General features: G+C 44.0%; 1 protein-coding gene across 2 annotated transcripts in view; it reads right to left on the bottom strand.

The window, feature by feature from the left end:
• The window catches only part of CACNA1E (calcium voltage-gated channel subunit alpha1 E), a 303,184-nt gene that overhangs the window by 203,767 nt on the left and 79,238 nt on the right, over positions 1 to 20,179 (bottom strand). For both annotated transcript variants that reach the window (XM_007105781.2, XM_007105782.2), the window contains exons 4-6: positions 6,045 to 6,148; positions 4,544 to 4,696; positions 3,192 to 3,373 (exon numbers count right to left, since the gene is read on the bottom strand). In XM_007105781.2, coding sequence (XP_007105843.1) covers positions 3,192 to 3,373; positions 4,544 to 4,696; positions 6,045 to 6,148 — 439 coding nt within the window. The remainder of the gene's footprint in view (positions 1 to 3,191; positions 3,374 to 4,543; positions 4,697 to 6,044; positions 6,149 to 20,179) is intronic.

Here is a 20,179-nt window from a genome sequence, read left to right as displayed (position 1 = left end):
AAAACTTCATTTCAGTGTCAGTCTCTCCCACAAATGGGCTTTTAAACCAGTCAATCAGGAATCACCCGTTCAGCACCAGTGATCCGGTGAGTCATCTGCACCAGCATCTTCCTGATAAAACCCTGCCACGCCCCAAAGGAAAGTGACCTTGCCACAACTAATCCACTTCTTACTAACTTCCTGGTCCAGCGCCCTTCTGCCTATTAAAGTCTTTCATTTTTTGTACAGCTCCTCAGAGGTCCTTTCCAGCTGACAGACAGGATGCTGCCCAATTCATGAATGGTTGAATACAGTCAATAACATCTTTGAAATTCACTCAGTTGAATTTTGGTTTCTTTAACAAATGCTTGTATGATGTAACTCCACCATATATTGCAAGCCCTACGCCCACCAGACTGAAGAGTCCACAGCTCTGAACCTTCCTCCAGTAGCAGAAAACCCTAACTCCAGGATGTGCATCCAGCTCCTGCAAGAGAGCTCTGCCTGGACCATGCTTTACACCCCAGTTTCCTGCTCAAAGGAAGCCCAGACTTTGATGGCTCCTTCTCTTCCTAAGGAGCCAGACTTTGTCCTTGTTCCACTGGCTGAAAATTGGATGCCTTTTTCATCCAACTTCTCCTGAATCAAGGGGTAGTTATCCATCTAACTACGACCATCACCTCTGCCTGTGGACTCTTGGCTCCATGCCCTCCCCCTAGATCCAATGCTTTGGAAAGTGACGTCATTTCAAAGTGGGCATGAGTTCATTCTGCCCCATAAGCAGCCACTTTCTGGAAATCAGCCCAACAGCTCAATGAGTTCCCTCAAGTCTGGATCCAGCCACAGGGGTAGCAGGAGGCCGTCAGTAAACTGAAGTTCAATGACTGATGTCATTGTCAGAGGTACTGTGAGTCTGTGGCCCTGGGAGCCCATGCAATCAAAGGTTTCAGAGGATTTGCAGCTTGACCTCTTCTCCCTGCTTCCTCGGTACAGCACACCTAGAGAGGAGAGCAAGTTCACTGTCTCTGTGTGACCTCCATACCTATGTTGGATAGATAACCTGAGAGAGACTGGAATTTGAAGAGACCACCAGGAGAGCAGGGGTCATGGCACTTTTTTCTCCCTCTGTTTCCCCAGTGCCTAGCACACTGCTTGACACATCACAGATGCTCACTAATATATGTTGAAAGAATGAATGAATGAACAAAGGAACTAATGTCAGTGATGAGTGATTCCTGTTTATCTCAGTACCTTCTGAGCCTTGGCTCCGGAGGACCAACAGATCTCGCCTTTATCTTTAAATGCAACACTTCTCCCTTCGGGCTTTCAATGCATTTATCACATCACTTAGGTGAGTCTACACATATAATTGAAATACATCCCTCCCAAAGCCCCACAAATGAAACCAGCCGCTGTGGGGCCAGTGCTGTCATTTCCAGAGGCGCCTGGTTAATCTGAGTGACACGGCTTCAAGACAACCTCCACATCTCAAATGAGGAGCAACTGGGCTCATCAACCTTGCCTCCCTGCCCTCCTTCCTGCCACCCCACAACTGGTGAGAATCCCAGAGTGTCCTCAAGGGTTTTCTAGGTCACACATAACCCCTGGGCTTTCTGGGCATACGCTGGTCCTTGGAGAGCTTCACCGCCCTGTAGAGCTTCCGCATAATAGCCTGTGGCTCTTTTCTGCAAAGCTCTACCTGTCTGGGAGCTTGGAAATGGGTCCAGGTTAGTGATGGACATTTACTAGGTACCTACTTGTATGGGCTTTATGCAGACCCTGGCTCTTCCTCCATGACAATCTGGTTGAGTCTCTCCTGAGACAGCACTTCCTTTCCTTCCCGTATAGATTATGTCCAGAAGTCCTTCTAAAGGGGGCTTTTTGTAAACCACCCCGTGTTCCACCCATTATTTATATAGACGGAATCAGGTTAGAAGGAAAGGTAAAGGTAGACTGTGGGAGGGCAAGGAAGATGGATGATTGCTCCAAAGGGATCTGCCTTGGGGTGGGCTGGCTGTACGCATAGGAGGGTACAGACCTTTATGAGCACCTGTTTACAAAGACAATTTGCCCAAATTGCTTTGCCCCCCCTAGGCCTCCTATGCATCAAAGCACACACCTCCCCACCCTTTCATTTTAGAACTTAAGACTCTGCACCATGCCTTTCATAACTTGTTGCGATCAGACTCTGGGAGATGGAAGACACTTCAGTGGTCACCCTAACATCCCACACAGACAGTTAGATAGCCTTATCTTGTACAACAACTCAGAATTTCCCAACATGCCTGATCACATGAATCACCAGGGGCACGTGTAAAAAATGTAGCTCAGCTCACCAACTATTCAAAGCCACATGAAATCAAAATCTCCAAGGGCCTGTGAATCAGAATTTTCAACAAGCATCCCTAGTGAGTCTTACAATTAAGCGTGTTACTTATGTGCATGTAATGCAATGGTTCTTGAGGGAAGCTACATATTAGAATCAGCTAGGAAGCTTTAAAAAAAAATCAATGACAGGTATTTACCCCTAGCTATTCCTACTTAACTTGTCTGGAGTAGAGCTCAGGCGGTGTAAATTTTTAAAGCTCCCTCCCAGCTGATTTAATGTGCGGCCAGGGGTGGGAACTACTGGACTACCTTCCCAGACCAGTGGTAAGCTCTTTGAAGACAGCAACCAACAAATCTATACCTCTTGGTGCCCCTCACTGGATCCCTCCACCATGTCGAACCAGTAGCAGAACAAAACGGCTGAGTTGACCTGATTTAACTAGCAGTTCACCCATCAAATATGGCATGTAATTTCCTAACTATATTAAGAAGCTGTGTACTTAGCAAGAGGCCAAAAAACAGAGGTAAATAAACTGCTAAGTATAGATTATGTCCAGAAGTCCTTCTAAAGGGGGCTTTTTGTAAGCTACCCCATGTTCCACCCATTATTTATACAGACAGAATCAGGTTAGAAGGAAAGGTAAAGGTAGCCCGTGGGAGGGCAACCATGGTTGAGTCTATACACACACACACACACACACACACACACACACACACACACATCCAGCCCTCCCTTATGGGCAACCATGGTTGAGTCTACACACACACACACACACACACACACCCAGCCCTCCCTTTTCCCAGACTAACTAGCCCAAACCATGCCAGAAGCCCCATTCCACGATCCTTCCCTCCTGCTCCGGCTCCTCGCCAGCTCTACTCACATTGTACAGCACAGTGGTCCACCCTTCCATGGTGATGCACTGGAAGACAGTCAGCACAGCAAAAAGGATGTTATCAAACTGGGTGATCCCATCATTGGGGCCGATCCAGTCCCGGCATTCATAACCAGCTGGGCAGCCCTGCACACCACATGGGTGAGGGGGGTCAAATCCTTCTAGAATACCTGCAGACACATTTGGAGGGTGGAGGATAAACCACACGATGCTTAGCATGAGCTGGAAATGATCCCAGGAGGCCACAAGCATGCAATTCTGTTTCCCACAGAAAGGTTTGTCCTTCTTTGTCTCCGGCTCCTACCCTTCTCTGGCATTTCTACACCTCACAGCTCACATACCATGTGTTCAACCCAATGTTTCCCAACCTCCTGTGAAAATGAAGCCTCCTCCACATGCCTCCCCCCTGACCCCCTCTTTCCTCAGGTCACATCTTCTACCTTCTCCTGAGTCCCACGGGAATTTACAGGACTGGGTCACCCAGAAAGGTCTGAGCTGAAGGCAGAATCTTACTGATTTTCTAACTTCAGACTCCAGGATAGGCCCTTAGTTCTTTCTGGGTTCCTTGGGAACAATTATAAACTACAGTCCCTTCCGTGGATCTTAATTCCTTGTTTTTATGGCCTAAATTCCTCATCTTAAAGAAGACAAAAATAAAAAATAAAAATCCAACGTGAAAGGTGTCCTCTGAAGATACTTTTCATAAAAACATGGTACCTAATTGGGCTCCTTCAACCTCTCCCCTGTCCCCTTTCCTCCTAAAGCACTCTACTGAACTTGAAAAGAACAAAGAAGATACAGGGAGACAAGAATGCCAGATCTGTGTACCCTGCTAATCTCCCAAGCACCCCTGCCAAGTCATGCTCAGAACTCCCTCAGTTCTTCCACACTATGTGTGGGTCACAGCAGAGAGGGGGAAGGTCATGAGCTCGAGCATGGATGGAAAATGTCCCCAAGATCTGGAGGGCCCCAGATCTGCCTCCGGACTCCTGGTCTCTCTGGCTGTGGGCCAAAGAAGCCAGATACAAAGGGTAATTCTTCAGGCAGAAGGTTTTTGACATGCATTCTGATAGCCTCCTACCAAGGGATGGGGCAGCTGAGACCTTCTATTGAAATAAACTATAAACCTAAGAGGTTATTCGCTTTGCGATATCAATGCACAATGGGGATCTTTAGGCTGGTTGTGCCTCATAAAGCTGCTGACTAGGAAGTCTCTGATTCTAATTCTAGGGTTGGGATAGGACATACTTTCCCAAGCAGCCTCCAAATGCCCTGAAATTACCCCAATGACCAGAGGAGAGAGGGAGGAAGAAGCAGAAGTCAGAAAATAGTGACCCTACCTGAATTGTTCATGAAGCAAGCTCGGTGCAACTTCCCGCTGTAGAACTCCAAGCCAATGATAGCAAACATCAGGATGGCAAAGAAGAGCAGAAGGCCAATCTGCAGAAGAGGCACCATGGCCTTCATGATGGACTTCAACACAATCTGCAGGCCTAGAAGGAAAGAAAGAGAATGATAAATGCAACCCTCGCTTAGCACCACCTGACACGGCAGGCTGACTTCTTCCTGGAAGAAGAGGGGCAAGTCTTTGAGGGAAAAGAACCATTGATCCTGAGATGATAAAGCAATTCACAAAGGGATAACCAGGATAAGTCAAGCCAAAGACTGCCATCACCCCCTCCCCTAGGGATCAGTTCCTACCTCTTCTTCACCATTCCCTGATCATTTACATGCCTATCACCCTTCCCTTATTCACTGCACCCATGCTGTCTTCTGGATTCCTCTTACAGATGAAACTTATTAGAATACGCTTCTTTCCTAAAGGGAATTAGGCCCAGCCCTGCTAGGCTATAAATCTGTAAGAACAAGGACAAAGTTCATCTTCCCCACAACTCTATCTCAGACCCAGATCTCCCACCCACTGTTGGGGAAGCAGAATTAGTACAACCACTGTTCATGAAACACCATATCCTTTGACCCAGAAATTGTCCTTCTAGGATTCTAGCCTAAGAAAATAATCAGAGATTTGAATAATATTTAAGTAAAAAGATGTTTGTTGTAGCACTATTTCTAGTTAGAAAAAGAAAACTGGAAATAACCTAAATGAATAGCAACGTAGAAATAACTACCCAAGTCAGGGACCATATAAGACAGACTATAATACAGATTTAAAAATCATATTTCTGGGCTTCCCTGGTGGTGCAGTGGTTGAGAGTCTGCCTGCCGATGCAGGGGACACAGGTTCGTGCCCCGGTCTGGGAAGATTCCCACATGCCGCGGAGCGGCTGGGCCCGTGAGCCATGGCCCCTGAGCCTGCGCGTCCGGAGCCTGTGCTCTGCAACGGGAGAGGCCACAACAGTGAGAGGCCCGCGTACCAAAAAAAAAAAAAAAAAAAAAAAAAAAAATTCATGTTTCTGAAGAATTTTTAATGTCAGGAAAATCAAATGCTTATGATTGGATCCAATACCAAAAATACAGCATGATCCCAATCACATTAAAATGCACAGGAAAAAATGAATGAAAAAATATGTTAAAATGTTAACAAAAGTTATTTCTGAGTGATAGGATAATGGGCGCTCTTCATTTTCATTTTGTATTGTTTCCTTTACTTTCCCAATTTTTTACAAAGATCTTTCATTATCTTTTAAATATGAAAAAAATCTGCTAAATTTTAAAGTGGAAGGTGACGCCAGATTGCTGCAGGTCCTCTATTTATTACTGCAGGGGCTTCCTCTCAGGAGAAATGATTTCTTGTTTATCCCTAATTCTCTTCAACCCTGGATCTGGTTGAGGACACATCAGTAAAGCTATCAGCAGAGGAGAAAGAAGAAAGGTGCTCACTAGGTATCCCCGACACGAGCTTCAGGGGCCTTAGGACACGCACAGCCCGGAGCGTCCTCAGGTCCACATGTGTGTTGAAGTGGGTTCCCGCAGTGGCCAGGATGCTGCAGATGGAGACACAGAAGGTCAAGGTTACCACAGTCTGCCTTTCTCCCCCTGTTCCATGGGGGAAGCTGGGTTAAAGAAGGATCATCAGCCTGGAAAGCACACAGAGTTGATGCCAGCTGCGTGTGGGCGCACCTGAGCTTGGGTGAATCACCAGTGATTCCGAGTAGAATTAAATTTAGCCCCATCTGGGTTTCACTTCGAAAAGGAGGAAAACTGATCATCACATTGGAATCCTAGCTCCAAATCATTAGTAAAACACAAGGTCCCCAGCATCTGTCTCATTCCTGCCCCGAAACCGTGTCCCCTACCCTCCTCTCTGCCCCTTGCCAATTTCCTTCCCCTCTTTCCAACCTACCAACGGCCTCACATATTTTATTTTAAAATTTTCTTAGATTCCCCTGTCTCCTATCGCCTTCAGGAAATTTCTCTGGATTAACTGCAGTAAAGGAGTAACTCACTCTTTTTTCCCTTGACGCTTAGAATTTTTACCAAACAAAATCAATCACTCTGATGCTTATACTTAGGGAATAACGTCACTGGTCCCCATGCAGTATTTTTATAATCGCCCCCAAATCACTGTGTGACCTGGATTTGGTTTCTTTGTTTCCATTTTTCTACTTCCACAGCCATATCCAGAAACACACACACACACACAACAAAAATCCATTAACAATCCTATTAGATGGTGTACACCAAGTACCTTGTCTTGAGGAGACAATTTATTTCATATAATCGCATGACACTGCAGGTACTTTGGAGAGACAAAGACACAAGTATTTATGACAGGTACAGCAGAAGACTAACAGTCAGAAGAACTGGGTTTCAGTCCTGACTCATGTACTTGTGAACTGGGTGCCTTGAGGCCAGTCTACCTCTATGAGCCACACTACCCTTATCTACAAACTGGGGGAGCACCACGGCCTAGTTACAAAAATAAAACGACATGGAATTGAATGTTATGAGTGTTCTGTAAACTATAACGTGCAAACCAGACATTATATCTAACACAAATGTTAATAATATTGCCTTTACAACTCTGTCTAATTTTAGTCTTCTTTCTGTAGGGTAGTGCTTTTTCTTCCTTACAACTTCCAGGACAATTTCAGCCATGTGGAACTATTGGGGAATGACTCATTCAGAAAACTGAGTTTTCTATATGGTCAAAGGGTGGCAAGAATGATTTATTTCATTTAATTATTTTAAGGGGCTTTGGAGGACTGGGGAGAGGTTGGTTCAGCTGAGGGTAAACAGGGCCTGGACACATCTCGTGGCTGGCCACGCGAGGCCGCTGCACCATATTTTTGCTTCTCTCTTTGACGTTAGCTTTACTTTTGTTCTCTTTCCCATGTCATCAACCCTGTTTCTCTGACATTTGACATTCAAGATACCTTGAAGTCCCTTTAATACGTGAACGAAAGGTTTATGCTCTATTATCTCTACAAAGCAGATACGGGATCAACAGAGACAAATTACACAGATCCAGATTATAATCACAAGCAGTAACTTTGATACAAGCAGTGCTGGCCAACAGCCAAGTGGGCTGCTTTATGTGGTAGTGACTTCCCGACATTCGAAGTATTCAAGGACAGACAGAAGAACTCTTTTATGACGGTAAGAGGGTTCCAACATTGGGTTGAAGGTTATTTAAATGACCAATAGAGATTTCTTTCAACTTTAAGATTCTATAATTCTATATGGATCCAATCTCAAAATCAGAACCAGAAAGAAAGTTTAGTCTCATAAAGCATCTCAGGAGCTAGGTTTTCTTTGTCTCTCCCAACCCAAACTTCCATCCTCTCATCTTAAAAGGAGGGAATTTAGGAGACACTGCTTTGGACTCTATCTTCCAAGGCCAAAGAGTAACATGAGGGAGGGGAGTGATGTAATTTCTAGTAAGTAGGAAAAAACTGAAGAGAAGAGAGGACAAGGAGAAACATGGAAAATAGGAGTGAAAACCAGGACAGAAATAGAAAAAAAAAAAAACAAAGGAAAAAAGAGAGAGAGAAAGAGAAGCTTCAAGGATAGGTATAGTGATAGAGAAGCAGAACCTCAGGAAAATGGTGTCATTGCTCCCCTGATTCTGCTAACCGGGCCAGAAGCACTGTACTCTCAGTCTTCGGAGGGGCATACGTGGAGGCTGCTTTCCCTTTGGTTCGCTGTCTTACAAACACAATGGATAGAATCTGCCCCGTTCAGAAACCAGAGTTCTGTTTCCTAGGATACCCAGATACATGTGAGATGCTCTTTCATATCATAAGAAGGGCCGTTGAAAATGAAAATCTCCTCCCCAGCCCAGAGATGAACACGGTACATTTCGGAACACGGAGGTAGGAGGCCAAGGACGACATTAAAGGGCGAGAAGGCACAGGTGTAGAGAGAGAAAAAAAGCAGTAGAGGGAAAGGAGAATGAGAGGATGGGCAGTGAGCAAAGGAAATGTGGAGATGAAAACGATAAGGGAAATAAGAAGAAATGAAAGCTGGTGGAGAAGCAAATGTCAGAGAAACAGGGATGATGACACGGAAAAGAGAAGAAAAGTAAACGTCAAAGAGAGAAGCAAAAATATGGTGCAGGGGCCTCGCATGGCCAGGCATGAGATGTGTCCAGGCCGTTTTTACCCTCAGCTGAACCAACCTCTCCCCAGTCCTCCAAAGCCCCATCACACTTCAGGCAGGGCTCTGTGCCTGTGGCCCTGTATTCCCCTGGCCCTCAGAATTTTCTTCTCTTTCATCCAGTGCAGGAGGGCTGTCAACTGAACCTCTGGCTGCTGCACATTGGCCACTGGCTGCCTGCTAGTGTTCAAATCGTCTTTGAGGGCCGGAATCACAATGTGGCTCCCTGATCCACCTGTCAGAAACAGGAGCAATGGGATCCTTAGAGGAAAAGATAATTAAGGAAAAGGGCCCTATTCTGAGCTCCCATAAAATTCTGTGCCCACCGCCATCACTGCCCTTACCACATCCCAAAGGAAGTCTCTGTGTTCTCATCTGTCTACCCTCTGAGACCCAGAGCATCTCACCTGGAGACACTGTCTTCCTCATCTCGACAGGCCCCACACCTAGCTCAGGGTCTGACAAGTAAAAGGTGCTCAATAAATGCTTGAAACTGCACTGATGAAAGTAATAAACGTGTTGAAGCAGAGACCAAATGGACAGACATACTGCAGAAACCCTAGAACCTACCAGTGAAAAGATTAGGATCGCACGGCTGATTTGCTATCCAAACACGCTTCCGTGTGAGCATACAGGAGTGCACTGGAAATCTGGCCTCGAGCATTGTAGGGTCTAATGAGGATCTTCTGATGTACTGCTAAGACTCCTGCTCTCAAACAGATCCCATAGGACAGGATCTGCCCAGCCCTCAGTGGGAGAGTTAGAGAGGGAGGGAGGAAGGAGGAAGACTCAAAATTCAAAGACTTGCCTCCTAGCAAAACCCAAGTACTGTAGAGCACCCAGCTCAGCACAACGCCAAGCCTTGTCTGGAGCAGGCCTGCGCGAGAGGCTCTGGGAAAGTGAACCAGAGGAAAAGACCCTGGCCCTCAGGAGACAGACACGGAAATGAAATGATTATAATTCACCGTGAAGAGTGTCAGAACAGAGGTGTTTACAAAGTGCTATGAGAATGGGAAATACTGCAGGGGACAAATACAGAGCTTACTATCTGCTAGCATTTTCCAATATGTTATCTCATTAAATCCTCCAAAATACCCTGATATTACTATCGACTCCACTTCACAGGGGAGGCAACTGAAGCTCAGAACAAAATTAAATTTCTAATAAATGGCAAGAACAGGCATTAAAGTTAGTTCTCCCGTGAGATCAAAACCAATCGTTTCCCTCTCTGCCATGATGCCGGGCAGCGTCTTCTCGGTCCCAGGCAGCTCCACTGTTCCTTAGCCCAGGGAGTTGCTAAAAATACCAAGGTTGCGGAGTGTGGTCACCAAACAAGACAGGGAACTTGGCTTCCTTCGTTCCAAGGCCACAAACTGCTAACTCCTACAGACTTGACAGAAATCACTCTCAGGACCAGCAGGGTAGGAGGCCCCTCGCAGCCCAGGTGGTGACCGCCACAGTATCTACATATACACACAGGAAGGGACACGTGCACCACAAGGTCAGAGTGAGGCCACTGAGGAGGAGTTCAGTTCTGAGTTAATAAAAGCTAAGCTCTCCGCCGTCCCAAGAGGCATACGCATGTGCTTTTCAGGAGTGAAGGCTGTGTTCTCCATTCCTTTTGTTAACATGAGCACAGAGTCTGGTGGAGAGCTCTGGACACAGAGGGGGGTCTTAATTACTACTTCATCCCCCAAGCAGAGGACAATCGGACAGCAAACAAACTTCTGACCAGCAGGAGCACAGAGACTGTGTTCTATAGGCTGTGAATGTTCAAAAAGTGTTTCCTGATGGATGTTAGGGCTCAGCCCTGCCTCTATCGTTTTTGCTTGTAGGTGTCAGCAGGTAAGAAGAGAATGGAGGCCGATATGATTCTGAGGGTGTGGCCTGACCATCACACAGTGGCACAGCACAGCAGACGATGGGAGTGATGCTCTGGGCAATTATAACCAAAGGTCTCTTCCCAAGTCGTCACTCAAAGAATTCTTCAATGCTGTGTTCCTTTTGACCTTGGGGTTCTGCCATAACCTCCTTGTCCATCCAGATCTAACAGTCTCTTTGCACACATGTATTTCACTATATACTCCCATGGCTGAAGGTGCCCGGAAGCATTGTACAAATATTACACTAAAAATGATTCGTTGCTTATCTGAAATTCAAACTTAACTAGGGATCTCACATTCCAATTTGCTAAATCTGGCAACTCTACTTCAGTGGTGACCAGAAATGACCAAGTAAAGAGCCTCCCTCTCAGTGGTTGCCCCAGCCCTAAATGAACATTCAAGTTGCCTTCTGAGAAGAGACACAAGCCCAGGACTGTTTAGCATCAGGCCTAGAATTCCCTCCTGAGCTCCAGAAATCACCAGTTTTGTCTCTGACCACATAAATCCCCAGGGAGAACCTCATTAGCATTTGAAAGCCAAGTTGTTGATATCTGTGCAAAAAGACTGATTAACAGTAGCAAAATGTGTTAGGTATTTATCCAGCCCATGTTATGAGGAGACCCAGAGGAGGCAGGAAGGCACCTAATTCAGGTTGGATTCCAACCCAGAGTTGAGTCAGGATATCATTTCCTTGGGTAGTCCTGTGTTCACTTAAAACTGTTCCCTGGGAGGTTGACTCCTTCATCTCTTTTACTATTTTATCTCCAATGAGGCACCAAAGTCCATCATCTCTTTCCTCTACTGCATCTCTTGGATTTACCTGTTACTCTCCAGCCTCGCTCTTGCCTGGAATGCCCTTCTTATGCCATCTCTCTCCTGCCTCAATAATATGATCCAGACTTCAGGGCCCAGATGAAATCCTGCCTGTCCTTGAAAAAAGGTCCACAATCAAGAGAGACTTGAATTAGGATTCTGAGAAAGTAGTTGAGCCCATGCTCTCCAGTCATACTGGCTGGTTTTAATACCAGTTCCATCACTCACACTAGCTGTCTGGCCTTATGCAATTGTCTCTCTGAGTTATAGTTTTCTTATCTGTAAAATGGGGACAGTGCCTCCCTAAGAGGGTTGATGTTTAAAAGAGGTTGCTTGTAAAGTTCTTCACACAGCGCTGATTTACCACGTAGGGCTGCTGGTTGAAAACGACAGAAACTAATTTTAGCCTTCTTAAGCAAACAAACCCAAAAAAAAAAGTATATTGAGAAGATATCAGGATCTCACAGAACTGAAGGTATATTGGAAGACCAGGCTGGGAAAACAGAAAAGCAGGAATCTTGGTGCAGTTGGCTGAATAATGCTCCCTAAAGATACCCAGGTCCTAATCCCTGGAACCTGTGAATGTTACCTAATATGGCAAAAAGAGGTTTTGCAGATGTGATTAAGGATTTTGAGATGGGGAAATCATTCTGGATTATCTAAGTAGGCCCCAAAAGCAATCACAAGTGCCCTTATAGGAGGGAGGCACAGGAAGACTTGACTAGAAAGAAGGCAATATGGTGAGTGACGTCAGATGCTATGCTGCTGGCTTTGATAGATGGAAGAAGGGCCCAACAGTCAAAGAGCACAGGACATACAGCTCTAGAGGCTCAGAAAGACAAAGGAATGAATTCTCTCCTAAAGCCTCTGGTGGGAGCACAGCCCTGCTGATACCTTGATTTTGGCCCAGTAAAATGGATTTTGGATTTCTGACCTCTGGAACTGTAAGAAAACTAATTTTCTTTAAGCCACCAAGTTTTCAGTAATTTGTTACAGCAGCAATAGGAAACTAATACACTTGGCAAAGGTCAGAGAATCCAGGACATCTGATTCTTAGGCCACTGTGGATATTCTTAGGACCATTTCTGCCAATGAAAACTAATGTCAAAATGTCACTAGCTTAAAAGTCATGTGGAAAAAAGCCATGTGGTTGAGCTTAAGTCACATGTCCCCTTATACCTCATCTGGTTGCACTGGGACAGTCCTCCACCACTTCCAAGGAGAGCAAGACCCCTAGCAAGACCACAAACAATAAAAGATTCTCCCAAAAGGGAGATCAGGGACCATGGAGGAAGCTGGATGTAGGATAACTTAAAAAAACAGCAATGTCTATTAAGTAATAAATAGGTGTTGTGGAGGAAAAAGAGAAAGAATATATTTGTTTTCTTATCTATTAAATGAGGTGGTCAGATAGAGAGGCCTCTTGGACCCCTTCACGCTCTCAAACTCTGTGAGTCAAAGCCTACCCACATGGTGCTACACTCCTGCAGCTCACGCCAATCTCCCCTTTCTCTGACCATCCAGAGGGCTGCACAACATTTAACACTTGATTGCATACTGTTCTTGCATCTTAGAACAAAAGTCTGATCATTAATGATAATTAGCGGGATCCTCATAACTCAGTTCAAAGCCAGCTCCTTGATAGCAGGAACTGCTTTTCACATTTCCATCTACCAGGGCCCCTTCCCTGACAATATGCAACGGTGGTGCCCAAGAAATCCCCTTGACTCAGGGATAAATGAGTACTAATACATCCCCCCATTGAGATGGAATGGCTGGACTTGTCCATGGAGCTGTGAGTGAGCCCACAGGCACCTGTACATGTAACTGGACATCCATTTAAACCACATGTGCACATAATGATGATCTACCAAAAATCTACTGAATTACACCTTATGTTTGGCTTTCCGTTTTTTTTAATGAAAGTGTGATTTGATCTGGGAATCAATTTCTAAACACTTTACTTCATCTACTCAAAACCAAAAATGTCAGTATATATTAAATTGTTTACATGGAGACAAGTCTCCCCTCTCCAATGTTCAACTTGAACAAAATATACTTGAGGGAAGACAGTGAGGCTGGGAAAGAGACAACAGGGGTCAGGCCCAGCCCAGTCCCCAGTCTCTGCAAGCTGCCTCCTTTTCCTCCCCAGCGCTTATGCTGGGGCCCCTAGATCCCATTCAGGCTTAGCTCCATCCCAGAGCCCAGAACCCATCTACAATCTACTGATACGTATTGAGTGTATGCCATGCAGGAGATGCTAGCATTACAATGGATAACAAGATGGAGATGGTGGTTGTCCTCATGAAACTTAATGAAGAAGACAGGCACTAAATAGATCACAATTATAGGAAGTGGAAGGTCAGCAAAGAAAGGCATATGAGGGAAGTGGAAATAGCACATGAGCTCAAAGGTAAGGTATGAGTGGCCAGAGGAAGCAATGTGGGGAGAACATCCCAGATGCAGGAAAAGGCACGTGCAGAAGGCCCAGAAGCAGAAAGGAGATTGGCATACTTGAAAAATTCAAACAAGGGCTTTCGTGGCTGGAACCCAGTGGTCCAGGGAAGGATGGAGAGTGGAGAGGCTGCAGAGATTAGAAATAATCTTCCCAGGTAACAGAGGTATCCTCTGGTCATGCCAACTACAGAGGCTGGGCCCCTCTCCAGCCCAGAGGGTGCACCTAGATTAGTCTAAGCAAATTAGTCTAAGCAAAAGTCTAAGTCCATTGTCCAGAGTAGTGACTGGTTAAGGAATGAGCAGGGGATGGAACTCAGGCCTTTGGTGTAAGGGAAAACATGCTTTGGGGCTTCAACTGACCCACGTTCTTAGAACAAACGTACAAGCATACACAGCAATGATTTTCAAAGCTTTTCTGACCACAGCCTACAGTAGAAAACATATTTTACATCAAAAGCCAGGGGGCATGTACATATATAATTGTATAATGCTTCATAAAATAATACCTATTCTTTCTATGTGTAATACATTCATATTTTCTCTTCAATTCTTCCTTTCTACCTTTTGTTTAATGCTGGTTGCAACCAAATATATTGCTTTCATGACCCTCTAATGGGGTTTGGCCCACAGTTTGAAAAACCCAGATGTAGAAACCAGCCAATACACACGCTCATTCTCTCTAAGGAGAGGATGAGATGGAACAACATGAATTGCTGCTGTAATAGTACCATTCCTGGTGTTTTCCCAGAACAATGAAACCATCTGCCTTGAAAGGTTTAGTGATTTTCTAAGAACTACAGATACAGCATTCTAGGAGGGACCCTGTTCCCTCCTATGGTACCTGAAGTAGCATTAGCATCTTGCTGTCCCGGGGAATGGGCAATGTTAAAGAGATCACACACACACTAACTTCAAAATCATCCTGAGGCAGCCACTTGTTTCTGTTTTGGTTCTTTTGGGGGGCGGGGGGGGGTTGGTTGTTTTTGTTTGTTTGTTTCGGTATTTGGCTTGGGTCAGAAGAGTGGAGTATGGACTTTCTTATAAGTCCACAGATAATCAATCATACCCAGAAGCCCTAATATTTCTTAGGAAGATGGGAGGAGGGCAGGGTCAAATTGCCCCTTTCCAATAGAGAAGATCTATTTCCAGGAGGGAACAAGTAGCTCTGTATTTAATAAAGATAAGGCAACCCTTTCTGGATTTTAAAATGGGGTTTCTAATTAAGTTTCATAAGAATCTTAGTGGATATGAAGGAGTCCCAAAATATGCCTTTTGATGAGCAGTAAAATCTTAGCCTAAAAATCCTCTCTTTCCTTTCCCACCAAAAGAAAGTTCAATGCAAATTGATACAGCCACTATGGAGAACAGTATGGAGGTTCCTTAAAAAACTAAAAATAAAATTACCATACGACCCAGCAATCCCACTACTGGGCATATACCCTGAGAAAACCATAATTCAAAAAGAGTCATGTACCAAAATGTTCATTGCAGCTCTATTTACAATAGCCAGGACATGGAAGCAACCTAAGTGTCCATCAACAGATGAATGGATAAAGAAGATGTGGCACATATATACAATGGAATATTACTCAGCCATAAAAAGAAACGAAATTGAGTTATTTGTAGTGAGGTGGATGGACCTGGAGTCTGTCATACAGAGTGAAGTAAGTCAGAAAGAGAAAAACAAATACCGTATGCTAACACATACATATGGAATCTAAAAAAAAAAAAATAAAAAGGTCCTGAAGAACCTCTTTGTTGTAAAGCAGAAACTAACACACCATTGTAAAGCACTTATACTCCAGTAAAGATGTTAAAAAATAAAATAAAATAAAATAAAAATTAAAAATAAAATGGGTAAAGACAAATTAATAATAAAGTTGGATACTATACATGAAAAAAAAAAGTTCAACAATCAAACCATGTCACACCAAGGAGAGGAAGTTGTACCGACATTTGAGACCATACGTTCAGGGAGTTGTGCTGTGCATTGCAGGATGTTGAGCAGCATCCCTGGCCTCTACCCACTAGACGCCTATAGCATTCCCTCCTCCATCTCCCCCTCCCCAGGTTATGACAACTAAGAATGTCTCTAGACATCATCAAATGTCCTCTGAGGGCACCCCTGGTTGAGAACCGCTGCCATAAGAGAACCTCTCAGACAGTGATTCCCTCAAGCTGAGCAATAGTCTGACCAAAGGCAAAGTGCTTCACAACTAGTCCCCACCCACTCCGGGAGAAGTACACATAGCCTCTCTCAGGCAGAAATGAAGAGGTTGCCAGGATGACCCCCAGCCACAAGTCATAATTTTCAGGGACCTCCAGCACTGATGAAAATTCCCTTCTGCTTTATTCTTTAAACATCCCCTAGGGGACGCATAAAACTTAACCCCGCTGCGGCATGTGGGATCTTCCCAGACCGGGGCACGAACCCGCGTCCCCTGCATTGGCAGGCGGACTCTCAACCACTGCGCCACCAGGGAAGCCCTGCTTTATTCTTTAAACATCCCCTAGGGGACGCATAAAACTTAACCCCACAGTGTCTCCAAAGGAAGCCTTAATCCAAAAGAAAAGTTTCCCCAAATGATGCAAAGTGAAGAACAAGGAAACGTAAAGGAGGGTTTTAGCTCCTCAGTGTAGTGGAGACAAAGGTCAAGTTCCTACCAGTGGTCCCTGGTTTCTTTCTTTCTTCCCTTCCTTCCTTCCTCCCTCCTTTCTTTCGTTCTTTCCTTCCTTCCTTCTTCCATCCATCCTTCCTTCTTTCTCTCTTTCTTTTTTCCTTCCTCCCTTTCTTCTTTCTTCCATCTTTCTTTCCTTTTCTTTCTTTCTCTTTCCTTCCTTCCCCTCTCCCTCCCTTTCTTTCCTTCCTTCTTTCTTCCATCTTTCCTTTTCTTTTTTTTTTTTTTTTTTTTTTTTTTAGAAAGCCCCTGATTATTCACTCAGACACAGCAAAGAGAAATGCCAAGGCAATGCAAGGCAATGGGTAGAAACTCGGACTGTCATTCAGGACCAGGTGATGACTATGATGATAAGGGAAAACTGCCTCAATGTTGTTTCAAAGCTTACATAACCCTGTTCCATAGTGATACCATTATCCCCCATTTTATAAGTGTGAGAATTAAGGCTCACAGAGAGAAATTGGCTAGCCCAAGGTGACTGAGATAGTAAATGGTCAAACTGAGACTCAAACCCAGAAATTTAGATTCCAAATTTGGAGTGATTTCGGTAGCTACAAAAGATAATGGCTAATAGCTACAAATATATCCCAAAGGCACATATATTTGACAAATGCCTTCTCTTGGACAACCACAGAGGTGCCTCACTGTAGAGCCTTATGGTGTCCTGTGATTGCAGCATCATACGCACATTACCAAAACTGTGCTTCAGAGAGCTGGCAAAGAAGGAGAACTGCTGGAGAGGGAAATCCCACATTATTATAAATCCCATATTATAAATCCCAGAACTGCTGGAGAGGGAAATCCCACATCGCTAACATAAATACGTGTTCTTTGAGTTGTCTTGCTAGTAGTGGTGAGGGATTTCTGTTGATCTACCACCCACACACTTTCTCTCACCAGGTCTCCTGCAGGACCAGGAACAAGCTTGTGTGAGACGGCTAGCCAGGGGGACAGCCCAGCTGAGGAACAGAACGCAGCTAATTATCCTTGTGGGGGCCAAGGCCCTAATGTCAGCCTCGGCAGAAGAATGCACTAGCAAACTCCAATACCAGATTACAGACACCAGCTTTATAGTCCAGCACTGCCCCTATGAGTGGCCGCCTATGGTTTGTACTGCCTTTCTTCCAAAAACACCACTCTATCCCTACAGTTTTTTTCAGAAATGACAATGTTCTTATGTGACATGGCTGGCCAGTCTACAGGTTCAGAGACAGGGAGTGCCCTGGGATGTTTGGACTTAGGACCAGAGTTTGGTTGAACTGTTCTCAAGCAACTATAAAATACAATATAAGCCATAAAATAAAAGGCTGTCATTGTCCATGTTTCCTCTCACAGAACAAAGCTGGCTGCAGTGAAAGAGAAGAATAAAGCGGATCCCACAGAGGTAAGAAGAATGAAGGAAGGAATTCTGCTGGAGATGGCACCCTGATCCTACAGTTCCTGAGGCCCTACTCTTCCTAACATTTCTGCAACTTGGTGGTCCTGTGAGACCAGGACCCTGAAAAGCCCCTCTTTGCTTAAACTAGTCCAAGTTTAATTTCTGTCACTCACAATGACCTACTCACCTATTCTGTCCAGATAATACCATCTGGATAAGAAACCAAAGTGAAGAACTTGAAATAAGTGGCATAGTCAGACAAGAGCTAAGTGAGATTCACGAAAAACAAGGAAAAACTCAGAAACTTAACTGTGGCATGGTACCAATATATCAATTAGAGGATGTACAAGCTTTTTTCTTGATGTCACCTTAGCAAGTGGCTTAATTCCTAAGATATTGAAACTTCGGTCTCTCTACAGCTTCAGAAAGACTGGAAAACTACACACATTCATAATCCTGGGGAGAGTCAGAGGCCTCTTCTCAAGACATCAAATGCTGATGAGTGTAGGTTAACCCTGGATGGAGGGTTGACTGAAGGGATCCTTAAAAGTAGAAGGAAAAGAAAAGCCTAAGTAATAAAACTCTGCTTTCTCATAGTGTGTTGAGGTAAGGAGCACCTCCCCCCTTTTTTTCTGGATGTCCGGGAAATACCTGGCTGAAAGAATCTGTTTGAGTTTATAAAACATTCTCAAATCAATGACTCTTTGAGACAAATCATGGATCCATAAATGTTAGGAAAAAATATATTTGTCCATTGTTCCACTTTCCTAGTTCTGCCTACAATGCCTGAGACGCTGACTTGCATGACAGGCATATGCTTTCTGTCTTCTAGGATGACAAGTATTAAAAAAAAAATACTTAGATAATTTCCCATACTTGCATAGAAGACAAACCTACAATTATGGTGCATGATGAAGAGGCAGCCACAAAGTTGTTCTAAAATATCAAGTGTCCGTAGAGCACCCAAAGGAACTAGAGCTATTTGTCAAGAAAACAAAGTGTTTTTTACTTTTCAGAGTCATTAAACCAAAATTCATTCCAGTACTTCTGAGTCATATCACATCCCATACCACCTATTTGGAATACAATAAAGAACAAACAATTTTAATGATTAAAAAGAATTGCACTTATATACAGGAACCCTTTGTTACCCAAATCTATTTGATAGAGTACGTAAGCACAAACAAAGTAAGTGGTTTTAATTGCACTTTCATTGTGAATAAATAAAATGCTGAGTTGTTAAAGGAATCAAGAGGTTGCTCCTCCCGCTGAAGAACTAAGTAGCATGGGCATTTTCTCAGAAAGGAATTTAAAAGAGCACCTTTCTCTATTTATAAGGAACAATGGAGTGTGTTCATTAATAATGGAGTCTAGACGAAGGAACTGCTGCCCCTTGTACAAGTGCTGACACCCAGGGTCCAAATTTAACTCGATGGCAATGCTCTTTCTTTTCAGATCTGAAGTTATTTTTACCTTGCCAGCTATGCAAATTAACTCATGGCCTCCGAGCATGAAAGAGAGCAGGCTGAGATTGGTTAATATTTTATGAAAAATGAAAATACTGTAAACCACCATTCCTAGCACTGAACTTCACATACTCTATAACTAACCCTGTGAAGATAGAGCCATGAAAAATTTCTGTGCTATTCTAGCATCAAAACCAGCAAGGCTAGAGATGATACACAAAAGAATAAAAAGAATGTTTAGTGATTATATGAAAAAGTTCCATAGCATTACAGTCAAAGAAATTCCAATGAAAACAACATGATAGCCTGTTCCGCCTATAAAATTACCACCACTAGAAAGATAGTAAATTGGTACAACCACTTTGAAAAATTCTTGAACAATGTGTATATAAAGACATTGAAGATGTTCACACTTTGATCTGGTGGTTTTAGGAAATTATTTTAAGTACAAGCTCCAAACTGAGGGCAAAGTTTTACATATAATGTTGTTCATGGAAGCACTTTTTATGATAGTAAAAAATTTAAAAATTACCCACAACTAAATAATAAGAAAACAAATAACCCAATTAAAAAATGGTCAAAAGAAGTGAATAGATGCTGCACCAAAGAGAGATGTGGATGGCAAATAAGCACATGAAAAGATGCACCATTATTAATCACTAGGGAAATGCTAATTAAAACCACGACAGAGAGGACTTCCCTGGTGGCGCAGTGGTTGCGCGTCCGCCTGCCGATGCAGGGG

The sequence above is a fragment of the Physeter macrocephalus genome, chromosome 4, assembly GCF_002837175.3.
Source record: "Physeter macrocephalus isolate SW-GA chromosome 4, ASM283717v5, whole genome shotgun sequence".
NCBI lineage: Eukaryota > Metazoa > Chordata > Mammalia > Artiodactyla > Physeteridae > Physeter > Physeter macrocephalus.
The sequence above is the reverse complement of the archived record's forward strand: the minus strand, read 5'-3'. Positions and strand labels throughout refer to the sequence as shown.